General features: G+C 35.1%; 4 protein-coding genes across 6 annotated transcripts in view; 3 read left to right on the forward strand and 1 right to left on the reverse strand.

The window, feature by feature from the left end:
• Window positions 1-653: 653 nt before the first annotated feature.
• On the forward strand, window positions 654-10,302 carry LOC108738519 (soluble guanylate cyclase 89Db-like). Its single transcript, XM_025978213.1, has 24 exons — window positions 654-885; window positions 967-1,160; window positions 1,688-1,824; window positions 1,906-2,142; window positions 2,517-2,800; window positions 2,968-3,075; window positions 3,878-4,061; window positions 4,246-4,389; window positions 4,544-4,697; window positions 4,762-4,871; window positions 4,938-5,027; window positions 5,095-5,181; window positions 5,744-5,833; window positions 5,889-6,088; window positions 7,454-7,647; window positions 7,910-8,046; window positions 8,100-8,339; window positions 8,402-8,685; window positions 8,771-8,878; window positions 9,255-9,423; window positions 9,490-9,787; window positions 9,857-9,966; window positions 10,052-10,141; window positions 10,204-10,302. Exons 1-24 carry the CDS (start codon window positions 686-688, stop codon window positions 10,255-10,257), a joined length of 3,903 nt encoding a protein of 1,300 aa, XP_025833998.1. The 5' UTR covers window positions 654-685; the 3' UTR covers window positions 10,258-10,302.
• Window positions 10,303-10,316: 14 nt separating this feature from the next.
• Window positions 10,317-14,460, reverse strand: LOC108738566 (trypsin-1-like). Of its 3 annotated transcripts, XM_025978234.1 has the most exons (8): window positions 14,372-14,460; window positions 12,326-12,413; window positions 11,981-12,236; window positions 11,389-11,551; window positions 11,096-11,328; window positions 10,863-11,038; window positions 10,753-10,807; window positions 10,317-10,673 (listed from the first exon to the last, which is right to left on the reverse strand). In XM_025978234.1, the coding sequence occupies exons 2-8, from the start codon at window positions 12,404-12,406 to the stop codon at window positions 10,555-10,557; spliced, it is 1,083 nt and encodes a 360-aa protein (XP_025834019.1). In that variant the 5' UTR covers window positions 12,407-12,413; window positions 14,372-14,460; the 3' UTR covers window positions 10,317-10,554. The 3 variants fall into 3 exon arrangements, with proteins under 3 accessions (XP_025834019.1, XP_018327537.1, XP_018327536.1); XM_018472035.1 differs by lacking the exons at window positions 12,326-12,413; window positions 14,372-14,460 and adding an exon at window positions 13,637-13,829; XM_018472034.1 differs by lacking the exon at window positions 14,372-14,460 and having other exon boundaries at window positions 12,326-12,929.
• LOC108738568 (transmembrane protease serine 9-like) lies at window positions 13,983-23,021 on the forward strand. The gene is made up of 17 exons (XM_025978214.1): window positions 13,983-14,507; window positions 14,716-14,773; window positions 14,833-14,995; window positions 15,058-15,269; window positions 15,343-15,625; window positions 16,943-17,066; window positions 17,275-17,332; window positions 17,392-17,554; window positions 17,617-17,828; window positions 17,902-18,107; window positions 18,557-18,614; window positions 18,678-18,799; window positions 20,986-21,130; window positions 21,193-21,355; window positions 21,426-21,634; window positions 21,883-22,134; window positions 22,903-23,021. The coding sequence occupies exons 1-17, from the start codon at window positions 14,409-14,411 to the stop codon at window positions 23,019-23,021; spliced, it is 2,646 nt and encodes an 881-aa protein (XP_025833999.1). The 5' UTR covers window positions 13,983-14,408.
• A 965-nt stretch (window positions 23,022-23,986) lies between these two features.
• LOC112905568 (melanization protease 1-like) overlaps window positions 23,987-25,639 on the forward strand; it is a 5,541-nt gene continuing 3,888 nt past the window's right edge. The window contains exons 1-3 of the mRNA XM_025978215.1: window positions 23,987-24,224; window positions 25,270-25,384; window positions 25,489-25,634. Of these exons, the coding sequence (XP_025834000.1) occupies window positions 24,150-24,224; window positions 25,270-25,384; window positions 25,489-25,634 (336 nt within the window). The 5' untranslated portion in view covers window positions 23,987-24,149. The remainder of the gene's footprint in view (window positions 24,225-25,269; window positions 25,385-25,488; window positions 25,635-25,639) is intronic.

Genomic DNA, 25,639 nt, shown 5'->3' on the forward strand with positions numbered 1-25,639 from the left:
GACTAATTTATATTTAGTTAGAAAATATAAATTAAATTTATAATTATAATTTGTTATATGCTTATAAAATTTTAGATATTTTTTAGTTTATTTTATGTAAGTGTTCATTTTCGTCTTGGTAGGTAGACATTGAATTTGTTTAGCCATTAATTAGAAATCAATATTATCGATACCAATCTCGAAATACTTAAATCGATACGGTATATGAATATTAATTACGCAAGACAATAATTAATTAAACTCCAAAATTGTACACAATACGTATTATCATTTGTTACGATGGTCACTTGTTCTATTAATAAACAAAAGAATTACATATTAAAATAATATAATGGGTCAAATTGTCCGGCTACATCTGAATTACACGGTGCACGTTAAGTTCAAATTATAAATGATTAAAATGACACCACTTATTTATATCGCTATTAATATATAATAATATCAAAATATAATTTGTATATAATAACGATAAACAATTTTGTTTTATTGTATAATTTTTGATCTAAAATGAATTTAATAAAAAAGATTTTATAACCGAATATCTGTAATTTAGATTTGTAACCCCTGGGGTAAAGTGGTGAAAAGTTCTTAGAACAAAAATTAATAAAAGAGGAATTACTGCAGTGTAATGGTCGCTTACTAGTTTTTCTAAAAAATTAAAAATTAATAATTGATTTTTCATTAGATGGAGCATGGTGAAGACGCCTGGATGACGATAATTCAAAAAGCAAATTGTAAACATACTGTCTTCAACACCCATCAGGTGTATAGCGATAGTGTAATGATTTCGTTGGCTAATGCTTGCGCCGAAATAAGCGGTCTCCCGAGGGATGACGTTATGAGATCTTTTGGAAAATGTTTCTACAATATATTTTCTTATTTCGGGTAAATTGGAGACTCCCCCAACTTTTTTTTTTGTTTCTTATTTTAATAGCCATCAATAAGGAAACGAAATATTATTTCTAGTTATGATAAGACGATCAAAGCGACGGGTCGCTATTTCACAGATTTTCTCGAAAATGTTGACAATATTCACTCGCAATTTCAATTTACTTTTCCTAAAATGAAAAGCCCGTCGATTTACGTTCTCAATGTGGATAAAAACGGCTGCGTGATGGTTTATAGAAGCAGAAGAAAAGAATACACCAATTATTTTATTGGTACGTACAAATTGTTTTTCAATAACTAGATGTAAGTGCTTTTCAACTGTTTAGAAACTTGAGAAGAAAAAAAAAAGAAAAAGCCGCGTCTGTCTTTTATTGATTCCGCCAACGTAAAAAAGAAAAAATTGCTCAACGAAACAAAAAAATCGGTTTTCAAGTGTTTCAAGTTTATTCTTCCTGAAGATGCAAAAAGAAAAAAGAGAACCGCCTTCGTTTTTGTTGACGCCATTAAAATAAAATTAAGATAAATTGTTGAATGGAATATAAAATTGGGACAGCTGGGGAAAATCATTTTTCACTGCTCAGTCTCGTTAATAATTCATGAAAAACGACGGAATAAAGGTACGAAAGTTCCCAGGGCGAGACAATAAAGATTTAAAGGAAGAGAGACTTAACTAATTTACCGGCATACCAAAAACTCGCAAAATATGCTAAACCTTCGTTAAAACTGGCTTGTCTTTATGATATTTTAAAGGAAAACAATATTTAATTTTAGTAGGGTGATTTTTTTTTGTTTTTTTTAGCTCTACTGGAAGTAATTGCAGATGAACACTACAATTTAAAACTAGATCCGATAATTTTGAGTACAGAATTGTCTTCCAAAAAAGATCGCCCCGTTTTAGTGGTTCATCTTCGATTAAATTTTGATAACAGCGAATACGTAAGAGAAATGTTAATTCAAAAACAAAAAAAAGGTTTTTTACCAAAATATTTCTTCCGGCTTCTACCTAATACATTTTAGATGGAACATAAAACGAAGTCGTCCCAAGCCCATTTAGAAACGAGACAATTGGCACCATTTTCGTGCGATTTACTGCTTGAATTGTTTCCCTTTGCCGTTTTAATAAGTCGTGAAATGACGGTCAAAGGGGCTGGTGAGAAACTAAGCACGATTAGAAATGAAAATTTAATTGGTCAGCCGATACACAAATTTTTTCGGTTAAGAAGACCTAAGAAGATTGAATTTTCTTGGAAAAATGTACGTACGCAAATAAACCATTAAAAACAATGAAAATAAAACAAAATAGCATAAGTTTCATCTGTTTAAACGTTTCAATAATTGAAGGCTACACAACTGATGGCTCATCAAAAGAACAAAAGAATCGCAAATTGTTTCATTTTATCTCATTTTCCATTATTACTCAGATATTATCATAACGTCATAAACATTTTAGGTACATCCCCTTTATAGTCCTGACTTGTACTACAAAGTATTAGGATTCTACACGTTTTTGTTGGGGTTTTCCCTATTAAGAAAATATATCGATTTTGTTATTACATTCGCTTTTGTTTTTTAAACGAAAAGTTAAACTTGTTTTGTAGATACAAAAAAATCTATGCGTCCTTTTGTAGATTTATTATCTTCAAAATGTTCGATTCATTTTGGAGTTCATGAGGGGTAGTATGTTCGGTTCGTTGTTGAATAAAATTGAGACGAAAGCAATTGAAGAACGTCCTTCTACCTCACCCTCTTCGCAACAACTGGAGGTAGAGAGGAAGGACGAAAAAAAAGAAATTCGACCTATTTCGCCTTATCAGGCGAGGAGGGAAAGTCAAGGCGTCAGAAACATTATCTTGGGAGGGCAAATGCGCTACTTGGAAGATATTGATGCCATAATTTTTCTCTGCAGCCCCGTGTAAGAGACCCATAAATCATACTAACTTTCGTAATATATGTAAACATTTTTTGCAACTTTTTTTTTTATAAAAATTTATAGCTCGAAATAGCAAAAAAGGGAGATAGTAATAAGGGTAGTTTACAGCCGGTGGATTAGAATGCTGCAACAATTTTTATTTCTTGTAGAATAAACGACCTCGACGAATTGCCAGAACTCGGACTTTATTTGAACGATTTGAATGAGCACGGACTAAGCAAAGAAATGGTATTGGCAGGCTGGCAACACAATCTAAAGTAAGTTAACAATTTTTAGAAAAAATATATCTAAGAAAATTTAATAAAAGACGGACATCAATAAAACGCCTTCAAACTTTATTAGTTTGTATGTAACTTTTGCGTAACTTTTTTATCAACGAAATATCACTTCCCTCATCGAAATAAAACCTTTTTTCCTTCTCTAAGTCCAAAAACTCTAAATGGCTTCGGAAATAATCCNACACAAATCACTCGGGAAAGTATCTATTTGGCATCGCACTCTAAAACCGTTGGTACCATTATATTCTACGTATATTTTTACATAATAATCCCCTCAAAATTTAATAAAAGACGGACATCAATAAAACGCCTTCAAACTTTATTAGTTTGTATGTAACTTTTGCGTAACTTTTTTATCAACGAAATATCACTTCCCTCATCGAAATAAAACCTTTTTTCCTTCTCTAAGTCCAAAAACTCTAAATGGCTTCGGAAATAATCCATATATTGAGAATTCCCGAAAGACAATTTATCATTGCATTCTTTTATGACTTTTGTTTCTACGATGCGTAAATGTTTAATTATAAACAGTTGAAATTTAAAACAATGAAATAGAGCATTCATTTGTTTGCTGCATGAATAAACAGATTTGTAACAATTGCAGTAAAACAATTGAACTATGACTGGCTAGTTAGTTATATAGATATTTAAATCTTTAACTTCGTATATGAATAAATTGCTGAAGAAGAAGTCGCTTAAAATTACCCAAAGAATCAATAGTAGACAGCAGATAAAATTCATCGTAGCGCTTAAAAAAATAGAATTATTAATAAAATCGCAGGTTGGAAGTAATGTTTGACAAAGAAGAACAAAAAGCAGTCGAATTAGAAAGAAATCACGAGTTGTTAGAGACATGGAAGAAACGCGGAGATGATCTTTTGTATTCCATGATCCCTAAAACTGTAGCCGATAGATTACGAACTGGGGAATCCGCAATGGGAACTTGTGAAGTATTTATCTTTCATGTAAAACACATTTATCATTTTTTTTTTTGCACTTCCATTATTAGATATTAACCATTAGTTAGATATAATTCATTAGGTAGATAATTTACCTACAGTTCATCCTTTTCTTTGTTATTAAAATAATAAAATTTATAAGTATCTATTGTTACATCTAGAAATTGTGGTCTTTCTTGATTTCTTTCAGTCTTTTGATATGGTATCGATAATGTTTTGCGAACTTGTCGGTCTTCATTCAAGCACAGTCCGAGATGTAATGGACGTTGTGTCTTCCATGAACGCAGTATTCACTTGTTTCGACGAGTTAATGGACAAATTTAGAGTTTATAAGGTACAAATAAAGAAACAACATCGAATCATAACATTTGTTTTTCGTTTAAAGTCTAAAACTGATTAAAACAAACGAAATTCAAACAGAAGAAGTTCAATTTTCGATGTTCGTTCGTTAAAAACAAAATGTAATTTGCGTCTTTTTTGTCTGAAAGGTTGAAACAGTAGGTCAAATTTATATGTCTGTAAGTGGGGCACCGGAGAGGACGGACTTTCACGCACAAAACGTTGTCGACTTCTCCTTGAGCATGATACAGCAAATTCAACACATACAAATTAATTCAGGTGGACATTTAGAAGTTAAAATAGGTTTGTACTTACATACTAATCTGTTAAATTATTTTTTCTATTCTTTTGTGTTCGTTTTCAAAAGGCATCCATTCGGGACCCGTTGTTGCCGGAGTCGTCGGGTTAAAGGTCCCTAGGTATTGCTTCTTTGGGGACACTGTAAACACCGCTTCCCGTATGCAGTCGTCTAGTTTGGTACGAAATTTTTTTTTAAACCAGTTAAATAACGAATAAAATTTGTAAAATTTTGTTTCGATACAGCCCGGAAAAATACATATTTCATCAGCAACCAAAGAATTGCTACCCGAGGAAAATTATCTAGCGGAAAACAGAGGGTTCGTTCAAATTAAGGCAAGTATTATTATTTACACATATATAAATTTTGATTGATTATGACATTACGAAAAAATGTTCTCAGGGCAAAGGCGCCATGGAAACCTTTTGGATCTACGACAGGTCAGAATATGACGAAATGGACTGTGAATGTGGGCCCCTCGATGAATATTAAAACAAATGAATATGTTACATTATTATACCTATACTAATTATTATGTATTAAATAAAAACAACTAATCCTACCCCAAGCTGTTGATCAGAAGATGGAAAATGTTTTCTTTTTTCTATAAACAAATGAAATTTGTATTTGCGTGTTGCTTTTTTTTTCTAAGTTCATAAACAAAACAAACAAACAAAAGAATGCGACTATTATATATTCGCTTTTTGCCCTTTATTATCTTGTCCTTTCAAAATCAACTGGACAATAGATGGAGGACGGTGTTGCATGATGTGAAATGTACAAAAGGTAAGTAATAAAAGCAATAAAATAAACGAATGGGGTAGTTTTTGTGTGTACGTGCAATACATCATCCCCAGTCGGGGTTTCGTGTGCCATAATAATAATAATAACAATACCAACAATAAAATTAAGTGGAAGGGTCAAGATGTACGTGATAAAGAATGAATTAATATCCGTTAATTTACGATAGGTGTATACGAAAGGAAAATGAAATTATTAAGGAAAATGTCTCGAAACCAATTTTACCGGACCTTCTTCTTATCATTTCTAGTCCGAAGTTTTATCAAACAAGACGTGTCCGCTTGATCTATTCTCGACAATGTACGGTATGCTGCTAGAAAGCATCCAGTATTTTGTACAGGTGAGAAAAAAAACAAATGTATGCGTACGAAAAAATGATGTTCTTTGAAATGAAGCTGGAGTACGGCGAAGATGTGTGGAATATGGTGAAAAGGGAGGCCAAATGTACACACGAAATGTTCAACACCCATCAAATTTATTCCGATGATATAATGTCGTCCTTGGGATATGCCTGTGCAAAAGTCATTGGGTCGTCGTACGACGATTTTATGCTGTTTTTTGGAAGGTGCTTCGTTAGATACTTTAGCAATTTCGGGTAAATATTTTATTGTAGGTATTTATGTACTTATTTAATACTATCTAAAAAATATCAATCTATATTTTCTTTATAACTTTATATTTAACCATGCCGGGGAGTACCAATTTAACATCGCACTCGAAAACCGTTGGTACCATTAGATTCTACGTACAATTTTACATAGTAATCCCCTCTCGGTAATTCGCAAAAGCCCCCTATCTCACAATAATTTTACGAGCGCTTTTCTATGTTTAAATTATTTCATATAATTTTACACAAATCACTCGGGAAAGTATCTATTTGGCATCGCACTCTAAAACCGTTGGTACCATTATATTCTACGTATATTTTTACATAATAATCCCCTCTCGGTGATTCGCAAAAGCCCCCTATCTCACAATAATTTTACGAGCGCTTTTTTATGTTTAAATTATTTCATATAATTTTACACAAATCACTCGGGAAAGTATCTATTTGGCATCGCACTCTAAAACCGTTGGTACCATTATATTCTACGTATATTTTTACATAATAATCCCCTCTCGGTGATTCGCAAAAGCCCCCTATCTCACAATAATTTTACGAGCGCCTTTTTATGTTTAAATTATTTCATATAGTTTAACACAAATCACTCGGGAAAGTATCTATTTGGCATCGCACTCTAAAACCGTTGGTACCATTATATTCTACGTATATTTTTACATAATAATCCCCTCTCGGTGATTCGCAAAAGCCCCCTATCTCACAATAATTTTACGAGCGCCTTTTTATGTTTAAATTATTTCATATAGTTTAACACAAATCACTCGGGAAAGTATCTATTTGGCATCGCACTCTAAAACCGTTGGTACCATTATATTCTACGTATATTTTTACATAATAATCCCCTCTCGGTGATTCGCAAAAGCCCCCTATCTCACAATAATTTTACGAGCGCCTTTTTATGTTTAAATTATTTCATATAGTTTAACACAAATCACTCGGGAAAGTATCTATTTGGCATCGCACTCTAAAACCGTTGGTACCATTATATTCTACGTATATTTTTACATAATAATCCCCTCTCGGTGATTCGCAAAAGCCCCCTATCTCACAATAATTTTACGAGCGCCTTTTTATGTTTAAATTATTTCATTTAATTTAACACAAATCACTCCGGAAAGTACCTATTTAGCATCGCACTCTAAAACCGTTGGTACCATGAGATTCTATGTACATTTTTACGTAATTATACCCTCTCGAAGCTTACCAAACACCCTACATTTTCCGATAATTTTACGAGCGCTTTTTTATGAATCAGTTGTTATATATACATAAACATATCAAAACTCTTTAATTTTCATTTGTTTATGTTCGCATTATGTCGATTCATATTTTTTTAAGGTACGATATTACCATCAGGGCAACGGGCAGGTATTTTACCGACTTTTTACAGAATGTGGACAACATCCACAGCCAATTTCGATTTACTTATCCTAAAATGGAAAGTCCTTCTATGTATGTCGCCGAAATTGACAGAGAGGGATGTGTTTTGGTGTACCGCAGTGGTAGAACAGGATTTAAAAGTTACTTATTAGGTAGATAAATAACAAGGATACGATTAATGAGAAATCAGTACAAAAAATCAAATGCACTGAAGCCTATATCTTTATTGCTTTTCCACGTGCGAGTTAATTTTCTAAAAGCCCCAAAGGAATATCGTGGGTGGCCTTTGGATTTGTTTTTTATTTTATTTTATTGCTGAATCTGCGCTGTTTTATTGTTTTTTTTATTTGTTGCTTGTTGTTCTCTTGTTTTGCCCGTCCATTCAATTGTCTTTTTCTTACATACGCTTTACAGGGCAGCTACATCAAGTTGCCCAGGATTTATTTCAGCTTAAGATTAAAACGAATGTCCTGAAGGAGGGAAAGGTCGAAGACGGCTCTAAAAAAAACACAATTCTCAGGATTCGTCTTGATTTCAACAACAGCGAATATGTAAGAAAACGATCTAATTTGAAAACACTCGACGAAATAATTAACGATTGCAGATAGCGAAAAAACAATCGAGTAATATGAAAATTCGCTCGTTCCCGTTGCCGCAGGTTCATTGTTCGGACCTTATGGAGATGTTTCCTTTTGGTATTCTGTTCAATTCGGAAATGAAAATTAGGGGAGTTGGACTTAAATTGCAGAACATATGGCCGAATAACACGTCCCCGTTAGGAGAACCTGTCACTAAATATTTCAGACTTAGAAGACCTTACGGGGTGTCACTTACATGGCAAAATGTAAATTACTTCAAAAAAAAATTTTTATTAATTTTAATTAAGGAAAACGTATTTAACTTTAGATTTTGCATCTTCAGTTTGCTATGTTCGAAGTGGAATTTTTAAGGGTTGAAACACGAGAACAGAGCACATCGTCGAACCCCGAATCGTCCGCAACAAAACCAGACGAATCAACAGGTTTAACCCACAAGGAATCGTTCGACGAGCAGCAACAACAACAACAGGGTCAAATTCAAATAATAAAAGAAGGAAGTGTAGTACATAACGTGATTAAGAATTTGTTGTTAAAAGGACAAATGAAATATCTGCAAGATTTGCACGCCGTCATATTCCTCTGTTCTCCAATGTGAGTACCTAAACAAAAAAAAAAACAAAAGAAGTCAATCCGTCGATTGGTTAGTTGAAGACGAACAAAAGAAATGCGTTTTTAGAATCAACGATATCGAAGAGTTAGTCGATAGTGGGTTGTTTTTGAACGATTTGAACCCCCACGGTCTCAGTAAGGAGCTGGTTATGACAGGGTGGCAGCATAATTCAAAGTAAGAAAAATGATAAGGGTGTAGGTACCCTGGTAGGGTTGCATGGGGTAACTGAAAAGGTAGCCAATAAAATTTCTAGAAACGATAGACAAAATCAAGACCAAATTTGCTAGACTAAGACCAAGGTAAAGACCAACTGTACCAGACTTAGACCAAGAACAAGACCATGTATGCTATGCTAAGACCAAGGTAAAGACTAACTGTGCCAGACTAAGACCAAGATGAAGACTACGTTTGCTAGACTAAGACCAAATGTTCTAGATTAAGACGAAGATAAAGACCAAATGTTCTAGATTAAGACCTAGATTAGAATCAAGACTGTATTAATTTTGCTAATTTCGTGATAATAAAAATGACCCTCATTTGTTTACGAAAGATTAGAAATGATGTTTGACATGGAAGAAAAACGATCGAACGAACTCACACGTAACCACGAGCTTTTGGACGAATGGAAAAAGCGAGGTGACGACCTATTGTACTCGATGATCCCGAAACCGGTGGCCGACCGATTGAGGGAGGGCAACTCCCCCTTGAGTACTTGCCAGGTCCGCAATCAACAACAAGAAGATATGTTGGGATCTGATCTAATAAAATTCGAATCAATTTTTTAGTCCTTCGACGCAGTAACAATCCTTTTTTGCGAATTAGTTGGCTTAAGTTCATCGACGGTTAAGCAGGCCATGGAGGTGGTGTCGACCATGAACACGGTCTTTTCATGTTTCGATTCCCTAATGGATCAATTTGATGTTTATAAAGTCGAGACCGTTGGGCAAGTGTACATGGTGGTCGGGGGTGCCCCGAACCCCAACGAGAACCATGCCGCCAACGTGGCCGATTTATCCCTTTGCATGATTAAACAAATCAAAAAGATTAGTTTGAACGAAAAGAATAAAATCGAAGTCCGAATTGGTACGTGCGCTCATTTGTTTTTTCTGCTTTCTTGAAAATAAAGATATAAACAAAAGAACGTTTTTATAGGGATGCATTCGGGACCAGTTGTGGCAGGAATTGTTGGTCTTAAAGTTCCAAGATATTGCTTTTTTGGGGACACGGTTAATACTGCGTCCAGGATGCAATCAACTAGCTTGGTAATTATTCAAATATATTACAAAATTAATACCTATTAACTTCAAGAAATAGATAAATAGGAAGTTTGTCTTGTTTTTGTTGCAGTCGGGAAAGATTCAAATTTCGTCATTTACAAAAGATTTGCTACCCAATCAAGGGTATAGTATTCAAAGTCGAGGGCGAGTCACCGTTAAGGTAACAAAAGAATTTGCATATTAGTAATCGCCCCTTAACCGCAATTTTTTGTTTTATTGCAGGGAAAAGGAGAGATGGAAACATTCTGGCTTCTGGCAAAAAAATCCCACCAATAATAAAATAATTGATCTTGTAATCAAAATATGTACACAAATATCTAAAAAGTTTATACACATGTGCAATAATTGATCGATTTTTAATTTTATTCGTTTTCGCATTTTGGTTATTCTTGGAAGTAACAAAAGCAATAAATTAAACAAAAAGAAAAAAGCATAACAATTGTTTCTTAAACCTACGCTTTTAGACACATAATATAATTTAGCGTATTGTTTTCTTCTATAGGCAATTGTTCTAAACGTTTCGCTGCGTGACTTCCAATTTTTGTTTTTATCATTTTGTTAAACAAAACAAACTTAATTGCAATAACAAGCGTTCTTTGCGTTACTCGTTATCCATGTTAAATACCTGTTCACCCTAGTGTAAACTCCTGGATAATTCGGCTTTGCGCAACCCTCTCCCCAAGAAACAACACCTGAAATAAAAACGGTTATTCCCATTGTCTTTTGTTTTTGTTTTTGTTTTTATAATACCATTAACCTACTTAAACTTACCCGTTATTTCGTAACGAGTTCCATTTCTTACTAGCAACGGGCCCCCGCTGTCACCCTACGAATTTCAAGTGGTAAATAATAAAACGAATAATAAAATTTGGTGGACGTACCTGACAGGAATCCTTCATACCTTCGGGATATCCTGCACATAGCATGTTATCTGTTATCCTGTTGCCGTAGCCAGTTTTTTTGCATTCCTCGTTCGATAAAATGGGCACTTCTACTTCCCTTAACTTAGTCGCTATGTGTCCGTTTTCCACCGTCGCACCCCATCCTATTACGACCCCTTCAAAAAAAAAAAAATTTTTGAAAAACTCGGGTTAATCACACGAAACTTTTTTACCTGATTGTCCCGAGTAACTCCTGCCTGCTGAAGGAAGACAAACAGGGCGTAAAACGTTGTTGAATTCTAAAGGACTGTCGAGTTCCAAGAGGGCGATGTCGTTGTTGTAAAGGGCACCACTGTGATAAGAGCGATGCCTGATGACATTTTTTATTTTCTTTGTGAACGATTGATTTTCGTTCACGTCCCTGTCGTGCACAAGAAAACTTGCCCCTAATCTTTCTTTCGTGAAACTAAAAAACGTTCGTCATTTTTTTTTTGCGATTTTTGGATCACCACAATTTTTTTTTTACCCGTTAACGCAATGGGCCGCAGTCAGGAGATATTTATTGTTTATGACAGTTGCACCGCAGTAAAATCTGGAATTGTACGTCAAAGTTGCTATCCAGGGGTACATATTAACTTGAGTTTCAACTCCCCCTACAATCCTTGTCATCTTGTACGAAATACCGCATTCTGAAATGTTCGTTAACTTGCATAATACTTCTAGACTATTATGTAACAATAGAACGACAATTTTGCTGATGCTCCACTGTTTTAGATTAAAATAAAAGAAGAATGAAGCTTCTCATTTGTATTTAAATAAATGTCTTTTCTATAGAAGAAGCCGGTTGGCCTAAAATTTCCTTTCAATTTACATATGCATTTTGATTTGCAAATAGTTTTGTTTACATAACTATAACGAGAATAAAAATGGCAAAAATATAAATCCTTGCAAAGGTCAGCATGTGAAATTCATTTCCTTTTGCCAATTGTGTCTAACAAAATGCCAAATTGAAATAATGGTATAAATCTTTTCAAATCAAGCAAAATAATGTACCTTCATCTTCACTTAGATCATTACGTTTGTTAAAAATAAATCTTATTTTTTGGGTAGATACTTACGGCAAGGACTGCAATTTTCTTCATCATTTTGAGGTTTGGCCCCGAAAGCCCCGAAAATCCAATTCACAAAATTCTTATCGGGTGTTCCCGAAGGGCGATTTGTTATATTAAACCTATTGCTTAAGAAACCGGAAGGGGAACCCCCGGAATTCGGCAGAAAAAACTTATTTTGATCGCCTGTTTGAACCCGAATGCTCTCGAACGCGGGAGAAACAAAATAAACATTGTTACGATTACCATTTGTTAGTTCCTGTATCTAAAACAAAAACATAACAAAAAGACTGTCGCATATACCGTATTTTGTTCTTATTTGCCGGCGAATGTTTTAGTATTGTAAAAATTTACCTCACAGCACACCAGGTAAAACTGAAAACTGGCGCAAAATACGATCGCCAAGAACACTGCGGCTACCGAATTAATTTTCATTTTAATTCTACCAATGGAATAGTGAAAACGAAATGAAGCAGACAACAAGAAGTGAGAATGGACGTGAATTGAACATGGAACAAGAACAAGTGAATGATGTGAGCAAAATATTGAATAGAAATAATAAAAGAAAAGTAGGTAATCAGGTACAACGGACACCCGGAAGCCAAACACATACAAATATTTTATTTTATCTATGTATCCATCCATTAAACGCGTATGATTGTATGCGTGATTGTAAATTATCAGGACCGTAATTGGTCGCTTTTACTTTTCTTGCTCCAATGAGAACAAATTGGTCTTAATTACAGGATGACATTATTCTAATTCTTCAGCGACCCGACCTCTCAAATCGTCTAATGGTAAAGCAGTTATTTTTACGCATTTATGAAGCTAATTATAAAATTTACATTTTGCCAAAAGGGCAAATAAATAACAATTAGGTATAATAAAACGTTACTTATTAAACCATGGAATTTCAATATGTTTAAAGAAATCCAGATAAACACATTCATGAACTCAATTTCGTAACTTAGATTAAATTTAATCCAAATCAAATTTAATTGTTATTATCCATGGAAACCTTTTGGATCTACGACAGGTCAGAATATGACGAAATGGACTGTGAATGTGGGCCCCTCGATGAATATTAAAACAAATGAATATGTTACATTATTATACCTATACTAATTATTATGTATTAAATAAAAACAACTAATCCTACCCCAAGCTGTTGATCAGAAGATGGAAAATGTTTTCTTTTTTCTATAAACAAATGAAATTTGTATTTGCGTGTTGCTTTTTTTTTCTAAGTTCATAAACAAAACAAACAAACAAAAGAATGCGACTATTATATATTCGCTTTTTGCCCTTTATTATCTTGTCCTTTCAAAATCAACTGGACAATAGATCGAGNAGATAAACACATTCATGAACTCAATTTCGTAACTTAGATTAAATTTAATCCAAATCAAATTTAATTGTTATTATAATACAATAGACACTTTCAAGAGGTAAGTACGCAATAGAAATAAGAAAAATACGTATTGTTTTGTTTATTTAAGTCCTCTTGTACTTTGTACCGATTGTGATAAAGCTAAAGCTAATGTTTTCTTTAATAAACATAAAATTTAGGTATCTTGTCACATCCAATAAGCCATGGGCACAAATAAAGCCCCCCACCCCCCTCCCAGTAGAATAGTTTTAAGAAATTTATACAAAAAACTTCACTTTTAAAATTGTCTTCAAAAGTTCTATCGATTCTGTATTGTTTTTGCCGTTTTTCGAGGTAGTTTTCTCGGAAATTTTCATCGGGGTTTTCTCCAATTCAGATTTTTCTGCTTCCCGAGGCACTGGGCACAATATACGAGGGTGGATTGATAAGTTTCCGGCCTAACCAAGAGATGACGCCACTAGGCCTACCTTGAGGTGACATTCTATAGTACCATCCTTGGATAGCTTGTAGCTATAGTTTCAGCCCGATCTCCTTGCTAGTGTAGGTTTGACAGCACGCTGAACAAGACGCCTCTGTGGTTTTCGTAAAAATGGAAAAGCAGGAAAATCGTNGTAGATTTGGTACCTATTTCAAGTTAAACAATTCAACAATAAACATTTATATAGAATAATAATAACGGCGATGATTTCGTAAAGCCCTTGATGCTACTACTGCTGCTGCTGCAGTTGCTGGTTCTGTGATAAAACAATTGAAATTTTCTTTTTCAACATACCCTTGACCTTTACTTAAGTCGAGTACTTACATGTAATAGAAGCCCGCATTTTTCGCATAACTATTATCGGCGAGACATTGAAATAAAATAGGTTTTGCTAAAATATATTAAAATATGGTCAAGGTGATTGAGAGACCCCACCAAAAAATATTATTGTTCGTATTTTGTATAAAAACAGTTCTGAAGAATTTTGGAGTTCACAGTTCAACTCGCAATCACAAACAAATTGTATACTTACCTAAAACAAAAGAAAAACAAAAAAGAAATACAGAAAAATGCCGGTCGTACGTGAAGTGAAGATCGCGATCATTGCGGCCGTTGTTTTCTCACACGTCATCTGCTCGACTGTTTTTGGTGCACCCAACGCCAAAAAGGTACCGACTTTTAAATTGCAAATTACTGTTATTTTGCGCGTCAAGAAAGTGAAAGTCGCACACGTATGTATTATATTTATATAATATACGCGAAATTATTAGGTACAACCGTCTGTAACGCAAAACATGAAATTATTGTCTAAAGAACCGTCCCATTACATTGTTTTTAATTACACAATTTAAGTTTTAAATCCAAATTAATTTCCAGATGCCACGATCTAGATTTCCATCGAATTTTATTAACACAGACGACGAATGCAATTGTGGTAAGTCATTTGTTTCACTCTGTTTTGTTTTCTGGCACAGTTTTTGTATTGTTTTTTAGAATGTGGAATGGCTAGTAGACATTTGCGGGTCGTTGGAGGGAATGACACCGAAAAACATGAGTTCCCGTGGATTGTAGGGCTTCTCCTGGACGGGGACTTCATTTGTGGAGGGACTTTGATTACCAGGAGGCATATTGTAACTGCTGCACACTGCATAGAAGGGTAAGTAATCGGTAATCGCAAATATTTTCTTTATGAATAAATTTTTGTTGTTTTCGTAACAGATTCGATAAAAATCAGGTTTCTGTGGTATTCGGGGACCATGATCGCGAAGACGTGAATCGTTTTAGCACAACAGTTATCAGGGGTATCGAAAGATCTGTGATACACGACGATTTTAACGCTTTCAATTATAACAACGACATCGCCATTTTGGAACTCGATGATCCGGTAAATTTCGACTACAAAATACAACCGGCGTGTCTTCCAGATTCAGGTAAAGATAGAAAATCGTTAAATAATAATCGATTAGAGCGAATATTAATTCGAACATTCGTTTACGTCGTCAGAATTTTCCGATTATGTCGGAAAATACGCAGTGGTAGCTGGTTGGGGAAGGCTCAAAGAAAAGTCAGAAACTTCGGCCGTTTTACAAAAGGTTGTGGTGCCCATTTGGTCCAAGGAAGACTGTTCTGGGTCAGGGTATGGCGAATTTCGGATTACAGACAATATGTTTTGCGCCGGATATCCCGAAGGAAGCAAGGATGCTTGCGAGGTATCTAATATAGACCAGAAAAAATGGACAGATAGATACACGAGTTATCTGATTAGGGTTCCGGTTTTCATTCGGACGTACGGAACCCTAATCCGAGAATCGACTTAACAAGAACACACGGAGAAAACTAAGTTTTTATGACAAAGCAAAAATTACAATTTTCCATTGTAAATTACCAATCCACCCTCGTACTCCCTATAAATAAAACAGTACCGAAATAAAAAAATTAAAAATGAAAGGGATTAATATCGTAATTATGAAAACAATTTCTCTTTTGTATTTAGACTTACGTCAGTTAAATCAATTTGGATTATCTCACCAGAATATCCTTAACAAGGGATACTAAAATCTTGATTGGATCGTTCATTTGTTTGATTGAACTCACATCAGAAACCGCACCGAATTATCCGACTTTACCCTGAGTAAACAAAAGCAAAACAAATGCATAAGTGTTCTATTGTTTTGTGCGAATGCAAATGCATTTTTCTTTTGTTAATTACGTTCGACATGGGGAGTCAGTCGCCGAAATCTTCGGTAAAATCTAGGCCATTCGGTGCATTCTGTTATCAATTATGAAACACAGCATTGTCTCCCGAAATGTACACAGTCGGTTGAGTTAATTTAATGTTAATTAGCTGTTGCACTAGGCCTCAATTCAAGGATCCACGTCTACACTTATGAAAATCAATTAGTATGGTAATGTAACCTTTACCTATAAACAACTAGTTCACTAAAAATTCTCCTTATCACTTCCAGACGACCAAATATAGGCTTTATCTATTCAACGGAAAATGCATTTGTACTTACCTATATTACTATTTGTTTATTTATTTAATTTGTTTATAAATTAAAACGCATCCAACCTTGCGGTTTGTGGATTAACAAACAGGGATTATCATTGTAACGTAATCAAAATCCTAATGATCCTGAATAAATAAATTAAATATAATGTATTACGTAAAATCCTTATTTAAGGAGACTAAGTAGATTTGGTACCTATTTCAAGTTAAACAATTCAACAATAAACATTTATATAGAATAATAATAACGGCGATGATTTCGTAAAGCCCTTGATGCTACTACTGCTGCTGCTGCAGTTGCTGGTTCTGTGATAAAACAATTGAAATTTTCTTTTTCAACATACCCTTGACCTTTACTTAAGTCGAGTACTTACATGTAATAGAAGCCCGCATTTTTCGCATAACTATTATCGGCGAGACATTGAAATAAAATAGGTTTTGCTAAAATATATTAAAATATGGTCAAGGTGATTGAGAGACCCCACCAAAAAATATTATTGTTCGTATTTTGTATAAAAACAGTTCTGAAGAATTTTGGAGTTCACAGTTCAACTCGCAATCACAAACAAATTGTATACTTACCTAAAACAAAAGAAAAACAAAAAAGAAATACAGAAAAATGCCGGTCGTACGTGAAGTGAAGATCGCGATCATTGCGGCCGTTGTTTTCTCACACGTCATCTGCTCGACTGTTTTTGGTGCACCCAACGCCAAAAAGGTACCGACTTTTAAATTGCAAATTACTGTTATTTTGCGCGTCAAGAAAGTGAAAGTCGCACACGTATTTATTATATTTATATAATATACGCGAAATTATTAGGTACAACCGCCTGTAACGCAAAACATGAAATTATTGTCTAAAGAACCGTCCCATTACATTGTTTTTAATTACACAATTTAAGTTTTAAATCCAAATTAATTTCCAGATGCCACGATCTAGATTTCCATCGAATTTTATTAACACAGACGACGAATGCAATTGTGGTAAGTCATTTGTTTCACTCTGTTTTGTTTTCTGGCACAGTTTTTGTATTGTTTTTTAGAATGTGGAATGGCTAGTAGACATTTGCGGGTCGTTGGAGGGAATGACACCGAAAAACATGAGTTCCCGTGGATTGTAGGGCTTCTCCTGGACGGGGACTTCATTTGTGGAGGGACTTTGATTACCAGGAGGCATATTGTAACTGCCGCACACTGCATAGAAGGGTAAGTAATCGGCAATCGCAAATATTTTCTTTATGAATAAATTTTTGTTGTTTTCGTAATAGATTCGATAAAAATCAGGTTTCTGTGGTATTCGGGGACCATGATCGCGAAGACGTGAATCGTTTTAGCACAACAGTTATCAGGGGTATCGAAAGATCTGTGATACACGACGATTTTAACGCTTTCAATTATAACAACGACATCGCCATTTTGGAACTCGATGATCCGGTAAATTTCGACTACAAAATACAACCAGCGTGTCTTCCAGATTCAGGTAAACATAAAAAATCGTTAAATAATAATCGATTAGAGCGAATATTAATTCGAACATTCGTTTACGTCGTCAGAATTTTCCGATTATGTCGGAAAATACGCAGTGGTAGCTGGTTGGGGAAGGCTCAAAGAAAAGTCAGAAACTTCGGCCGTTTTACAAAAGGTTGTGGTGCCCATTTGGTCCAAGGAAGACTGTTCTGGGTCAGGGTATGGCGAATTTCGGATTACAGACAATATGTTTTGCGCTGGATATCCCGAAGGAAGCAAGGATGCTTGCGAGGTATCTAATATAGATCAGAAAAAACGGACAGATAGACACACGAGTTGTCTAATTAGGGTTCCGTTTTACATTCGGGCGTACGGAACCCTAATCCGACAATCGACTTAACAAGAACACACGGAGAAAACTAAATTTTTATGACAAAGCAAAAATTACAATTTTCCATTGTAAATTACCTACTGAATTTGCCAACAACAAGCCCTTTCACTAGTTATGTCACAGGGTACAGTTTGCATAACCCTTTTTTAATTTCTTATTGACCCCTGGAAAAATGACCCCCATGTTCAAAATTTATTTATTTACGTTATGCTTCCGTGTTTGGGACACAGAAATGTTTACTAAATGTCAAGTTAATCGGTCCAGTAGATTGACTGTGACACACGGACAAACAGACACACGAGTGATACTATATAAAAAACAATTTGTTAGTAAATTAATCTATATTTTAGGGTGACAGCGGCGGCCCATTGAACATGAAAAATAGTAAAGGAACAACAGAAATAATTGGTAAGATTTTTACCAATAATTGTTTATTGGTTTCCCTAATGGACAATATTTCTTTTTTTTTAGGGATCGTGTCGTGGGGCAGGGGGTGTGCACGACCCAATCTGCCCGGAATTTATACAAAAATAACGAATTATATGAGTTGGATTCACGAGGCAATCGAAGGCGAATGCCTTTGCTCTGCTAGATAAGATCGTTACTACGTTCAAACAAATTGTTTATTTTTGTCAAGTTCTAGTCAAATTGTATTTCTTATTCTTATTTTAATTGATTATTAGGTATCTATGTAATAAAGTATGTGATTGCAAGTTAAGTGTGCCAAAAGGTTGGGAACCGAGTTACCGTCCGTATCGCCAAAGATTCTATTATTTTATTTTTCTTTTTTTTTAGTTTTATGTAGAATTTTATGTGTATAGAAATTCGTTTAAATTGAAATAAAAGTTTTAAGAACACAACTACTTTCTTTGTCAATTACTTGTAGTAGAAATAAAGACGTAACAACTACCCTCATACAGTGAGTGGTATGTTTAAATAAAGTGCTAAAAAGAGAATAATCGACTAAGTTCTTGTAGAAACCCTTTTACGGACTCTACCCTCAATTTTATGCATTTTAAATAGAAGGACGAAACTTTAGTCCTTTGAATCAGACGCAAATAAGGGATGAAGATTTGTTATTTAACTTGGTGTGATTGTCTAACAGTATATTAAATGTCCCAAAATAAGTTCCATTGAAAAACAACCCTTATAATCGAATAATAATTGATCCAAACTTTCCTCGCGTATTCGCTTTCGATGTTGGATGACGATGAATTGTTTCTGTCTAAACCTTAGTTAGGAAATCATCCCCTGATAACCTTCAAGTTAAAAGCCAATAAAAGAGATGACAGTTTCTTGTTTAACTTGGTGTGATAGGTAATGTAGTCGTTTCAAGTTAAACAAGAAATCTTTACTGGCCTTCAATTCGAATTTAAAAGTCTTTGAAATACTCAGTGTTACTCAACTGTTAATTATGTAAAAATTTTCTTTCATCATCATCATAAGATCATCAGTCCTAAGACTGATTGGACACTCATCTCAACTTTTTCATATCTTTAACTATATGCGAACAGTAATCTAATCTAGGTCTACCTCTACCCCTCCTAACTCCTGTTTCTGCCTCTAATATGTCTCTGACTAGACCTTCATGCCTGAGAAGGTGTCCTACCAACCTATCTCGCCTATTTTTTATTGACTTCCATAGAGTCCTCTGTTCTCCTATTCTTTCCAATACCTCTTCATTTCTAACCTTTTCTACCCACGATATCCTCATCATCCGCCTATAACACCACATTTCGAACGCTTCTAACCTTTTCTTTTCCGCCGCTCCCACTGTCCATGTTTCGCACCCGTACAACGCCGTGCTCCAAACATACACCTTTAACAACCTTTTTCGAATTTCTAAATTAACCGTTCGCGAGCATAGAAGTGACTTCTTTTTATTGAAGGCGACTCGACCCTGCGCTATCCTCTGCTTTATATCCCTACTACTCCTTCCATCCTGACTTATCTGACTTCCTAGGTATCTAAAATCAGCCACTTCTTCAAATTTTTCGTCTCCTATCTTTATATTCGCTCTTTCCCTACTTTTTCTTCCCTTGCACACCACTATTTTTATTTTGCTTTTATTTATTTTCATACAGTACTGATCCATTTTATTTAAAGCTATCTCTAACTGCTCCTTCTTAGATGCTAATACTGCTGTATAATCTGCAAATCTGATCGTACTAATTTCTTGGAGAGTTTGTTTTTGATATCGGACACCACCCTTTCCTTGCGTATTAATTTTTAATTTTGACTGACGATCGATCAATTGTTTCCCTCTGATTTTGTTTGTGGGCATGTTGAAAAAGTGCAAAAAAAAAATTAAAATGGCTCGTGTCGGATGATGTTGCGTGACTTTCCTTTTTTTGCGAGTTACTTTCTTTCAAAGTCAAGTGAAAGAGGTAGAGGGAATAGTTCTCAGTCGATGGTGAAAGCAGTTATATGGTGCAAGAAACACCAAGAGGTATTAACCGTTATTACAAATCCATTAACTATACAATATCGTCATCTTTCTAGTACTACAGCATCAGGAATGCCGTTTAGTTATTCTTATTGTCCGGAACGGTTGTATTATTAGCCAGTTTATTGAAGAAAAATGGTCATATTTTCCAATATAATAGACAACAGTTTCGTCACATTACTGATTCTATTAGCATTCGGAAAAAGTGAAACTTTTGAACTGGAGCAGGTACGTACTATTTTCCATTCGATTCTATAAACACTTTTCCATACCCATGGTATATAACTGCAAAACAAGCCGAAAATACCAATAACCTTATAATCTTTTCCCAAGATAAACCCCAGAATCGCGTCGAAAGCTCCTAGAGGAAAGTTCCTGTTCAACGAACTGGGAACGATTGTCAATTTTCTAACGGGAAACACAAACGACGTCGACGATGAGGAATACGACACCAATAAAGTCAGAAATTGCACATGCGGTAAGAAAACTTAATTTGAACTTTAAACGAATGAATTAATCGTGAATTAGAATTTTTTCCAGAATGCGGTCTAGCGAATCACGAAAACAGAATAGTTGGCGGTATGCCGTCGGGGGTGAACAGGTACCCCTGGATAGCAAGGCTGGTCTACGAGGGGCACTTTCACTGTGGAGGTTCCTTATTGACCGAAGATTTCGTTCTAACAGCTGCCCATTGCGTGAGAAGGTCGTGGAAACGAATTTTCCGTACGGCCGATGCCGATGGTGAAAAATCGTTTTTCTTTTTTTTTTTTTAGGGTGAAACGTTCAAATCTTCGTGTCATACTGGGAGACCACGACCAATCCACCACGGACGAAGCCCCCGCGAAAATGAGGGCCGTGGCCTCCATAATAAAACATTACAATTTCGATTCTAATTCTTACAATCACGACATTGCGTTGTTGAAACTGAGAAAAAAGGTCAAGTTCAGCGAAAACATTCGGCCAATTTGTTTGACGAGTTCAGGTAAGATTCTGCCCTTTACTTACTACCCTTTAAAACCTTCCCTTTATTTGGATTCGTTTTTACCATTAAAAATCAAAAGGAAATCAAAATTCAGTTGAGTCCAGCAACGTTTTGTCTTTTTATACTGAAACTTCCTCATACTCTGCTCATCAACGTTGCAAATTCACTGAGGAAATTATAATAGAAAAGACGAAACGTTGACGCCTAATCGATCTATTATTATTATTACGATTATTAATGTGATTAAGACGAGGATCCCGCTGGAAAAATGGGAACTGTGGTGGGATGGGGTCGTACCATGGAAGGGGGAATGATACCCAACGTGGTGCAAGAGGTTCAAGTGCCCATCTTCACGTTAGCCCAGTGCAGGGCTATGAAGTACAGGGCGTCCAGGATCACGAGTTACATGTTGTGTGCGGGAAAGGGGTCCCAGGACTCTTGTCAAGGAGACAGTGGAGGACCGTTGGTCGTTTCGAACGGGAATAAATACGAAATCGTTGGTAAGATTCATATCACCAATATCATAAGGTTGTCAGTCCTAAGACTGGTTGGACACGTACCTCCAGTCTTTCCTATCCTGAGCTAAACTTCGCATTTCCTTAAAACTAAACTCACATCCTTAACTATTTGCGAACAGTAATCTAATCTAGGTCTACCTCTACCCCTCCTAACTCCTGTTTCTGCCTCTAATGTCTCTTACTAGACCTTCATGCCTAAAAAGGTCTCCTACTAACCTGTCTCGTCTATTTCTTATTGACTTCCACAGAGTCCTCCGTTCTCCTATTCTTTCCAATACTTCTTCATTTCTAACCTTCTGTATCCACGATATCCTCATCATCCGCCTATAACACCACATTTCGAATGCTTCTAACTTTTTTTTCCGCCGCTCCCACTGTCCATGTTTCGCACCCGTACAACGCCGTGCTCCAAACACACCTTTAACAACCTTTTTCGAATTTATAAATTAACCGTTCGCGAGCATAGAAGTGACTTCTTTTTATTGAAGGCGACACGACCCTGCGCTATCCTTTGCTTTATATCCCTACTACTCCTTCCGTCCTGACTTATTTGACTTCCTAGATACCTAAAATTGGCCACTTCTTCTAATTTTTCGTCTCCTACCTTTACATTCGCTCTTTCCCTACTTTTTCTTCCCTTGCATACCAGTATTTTTGTTTTACATTCATTCATTTTCATTCAATACTGTATATAGCTACTAAAAATGTTTAAGTACGGTTCTGGATTTACATTGTACGACTAAATTCCAGGCATAGTGTCATGGGGTGTTGGATGTGGAAGGCCTGGATATCCCGGAGTTTACACAAGGGTGTCCCGATATCTCAACTGGATTGAAACAAACCTGGACGGATCCTGTTTATGTTCGTGACCCGGCCGAACGCTTTTGTAGGCATTTTTAACAATAAATTATTTATTTATTACGAATTGCGTTTCTTTTTAGACTGTATCGACAAAGGTTTGCGCTTATTTTAAGCGATTTCGCGAAAATAAAGTGAAAAATATTATCTTGTTATGTTAATTAGAAAAGTTCAATGTGAGACGGCAAACTAATGACCCTAATGAGAAGCTCTGAAAGACGTCGAGTTAATTAGCTTCGTTAATTAGTCAAAATCGGTCGATTTTGTTTGTCGATCAGGAAAATAGCATTTGACTGTTTTAAAAATGCTTTAACTTTGGTGTTTTTGATTCGATTTTGATTTTTTTATTACATTCTTTATTTTACTTCTTAATTTGAGATTCTTTGCTTATAATTTTTTAGACGTTTGTCATTTGATTTTCCAATAAATACGTAAAAAAGGCAAGAGTACAAAACACGCCATGATCATTGACCCAGAACAGGACTTTATATATATGTGTATATCATTAATGAGTTTCCAAACCGGTATTACTACCAATAAAGAGTAAATATCCAAGAATTCTCAGAATATCAAAAACAATTGGGATGAAAATTCTATATACAGGGTCCCCAATATAGCAACAACTACTCTCCCCATTTGTTTTTCACCATTTTCTGTTACAATAGCTTTGATAAGGTCCCTCACGTGTGATCAGAAAGTATCTTATCTGCTCTTATAAGTGTCCCAATCGCTTAAACGAAAAGTATTTCAAAAAATTTCGTTATTTTCTCAGCAATTAAACAGTTGAACGACAACTGATGATTGTTTAATTTAGACAAAAGCATTACAAGTCTTTTGTTTTTCTTTTTTTGTTGGGCCAATTTTTTCTTCTTTCGTATGTTATAACAAAAACCATCATCATGGTACACAGCAGTCATAAAAACACGTTTTTATAATGTATGTCTTTGAACTTGACTCTTCGATGCTATTTGAACTTGATTATCTTGACAGTAAGCGACTGGAAGCCGCAGGTAGTACAAGAAGAAGACATTCCATCCATCCGACTTGTGCGTACTAGTGATATTTCGTAAAGAAAAATAACAAACAATTGAAAAGTGTTAACAAAAGACTGACGAAAAGTTTATACAAGCGCAGTAACAATGCGGTTGAAGTGGATAATTTGTTACCTAGGATTTTTACTGTTAAATCTGGTCATCCCCGGAGAGAGCGCAGGAGTAAGTGTTGATATCAAAAAAAAAGGATAATGCTTTGGTCATAATTCTACGTATACTTAAGAAAAAAACAGTTTTCATAAGATGCGTATTGTTTCTTCCTCTTTTGTTACCTATCCCCAAAACAAAAACATCATTTGTTGAAACAAAATCTTTAGATTTCGTTCTTTTGTTTTTAATTTTCTTTTACAGAACTTTCTCGGCGAAAACACGTACGGTTATTCTAACAAATTAATATCTGTAGACAATTTGTAGTATCGAAACCGTTATTGCATCTCAGAAGATGTTTTAATTTCCATTTTAACTGTACATGTAATAAAAAAAAAGATCACGAAAGACCATGAGAAGAAGTCAAAACCTGTTAGATTTCGATAATTAATTTTAGGCCACAAAAAGTATGTTAGGCATGGACCAACCGTAAAAGTAGGCCATTCTAATGTTAACTTTAAAAAAAACGTAATAACAGAATATGTAATAGTAGAGAATATTTTTTTCCAAACATTTTGAAGATCTCGGACTTATCAAAAACTGGCATTATGATGTCTTTAAAACAATAAGCCTTTATTTTAATCGAAAATGGATGTAAATTTATATTAAAATAAAAAAAAACGAACATCTACAGGTGGTAATTTCTTTATGAAACGTCCACGTCATAAATATTCCCATACGGAACAATCCAAATATTTTCACGTTCGGTTATACACATGTATGCACAGCATACTGTACATACTTATTACCTAACAGCTTTATTTACCGCTAGAAAATGTTATATAGAACATCTGTAAATTTATACTTATGTAGTTTTAATTAGCACCTCCATAAGGAGCGTCCTGTTTGCACAAAATATTTACCGCACGAAGAAAAAAAATCAGTCGCCTGGTACCGTTCTTTGTGTCTTTCACAACGCCCTGTATATTCCCCATTTACGAAAGAAAATAAAAACAGTACACGATCTACTTTCTTCGACAAAAGCTATCGGCATGCATAACTAATAGATATCGAGTATTGTAAGGACGACGTTAAATGAAACCGAGTTTAAAATTTACAGGATGGCGTAGACTATGAAGCGAACACCTTAAGAAGTTTCTTCGGGACCAGATTTGGTACCTACGGGAACCGACCACCCCCAAGACATGACACGCCATCTTCGCCATGCTCCTGTTGTACGTAACAATAATAACAGTAACGAAATAAAAACAAAAATTGAACAAAAGAGAGTCCGCTCTCGCAATTGTTCTTGAAACCTATCGTTTGTTTTTTTTTTAAGCTTGCGGAGAAAGAAACGACGCTAAAAGAATCGTCGGGGGCCATGCAACGGCCATGAATGAGTTTCCGTGGATGGTACGACTGTCGTATTTCAACAGATTTTACTGCGGAGGGATGTTAATCAATGACCGATACGTTTTAACGGCGGCTCA

The sequence above is a fragment of the Agrilus planipennis genome, unplaced genomic scaffold (assembly GCF_000699045.2).
Source record: "Agrilus planipennis isolate EAB-ADULT unplaced genomic scaffold, Apla_2.0 scaffold154, whole genome shotgun sequence".
NCBI classification, from domain to species: domain Eukaryota; kingdom Metazoa; phylum Arthropoda; class Insecta; order Coleoptera; family Buprestidae; genus Agrilus; species Agrilus planipennis.

Bases quoted from the DNA above. Each gene is read 5' to 3' on its own strand.
- LOC108738566 (XM_018472034.1), bottom strand. From the start codon at position 12,616: ATGGATGGATACATAGATAAAATAAAATATTTGTATGTGTTTGGCTTC. The intron at 11,552-11,980 runs GTAAGTATCTAC...CGAACATTTCAG, and splicing joins AGAAAATTGCAGTCCTTGCC to AATGCGGTATTTCGTACAAG. The intron at 10,808-10,862 runs GTACGTCCACCA...TGAAATTCGTAG, and splicing joins GTATGAAGGATTCCTGTCAG to GGTGACAGCGGGGGCCCGTT.
- LOC108738519 (XM_025978213.1), top strand. From the start codon at position 686: ATGGAGCATGGTGAAGACGCCTGGATGACGATAATTCAAAAAGCAAAT. The intron at 2,801-2,967 runs GTAAGAGACCCA...TATTTCTTGTAG, and splicing joins ATTTTTCTCTGCAGCCCCGT to AATAAACGACCTCGACGAAT. The intron at 8,879-9,254 runs GTAAGAAAAATG...TGTTTACGAAAG, and splicing joins GGGTGGCAGCATAATTCAAA to ATTAGAAATGATGTTTGACA.
- LOC108738568 (XM_025978214.1), top strand. From the start codon at position 14,409: ATGCCGGTCGTACGTGAAGTGAAGATCGCGATCATTGCGGCCGTTGTT. The intron at 17,829-17,901 runs GTAAACATAAAA...TTACGTCGTCAG, and splicing joins AGCGTGTCTTCCAGATTCAG to AATTTTCCGATTATGTCGGA. The intron at 21,131-21,192 runs GTAAGAAAACTT...AATTTTTTCCAG, and splicing joins AGTCAGAAATTGCACATGCG to AATGCGGTCTAGCGAATCAC.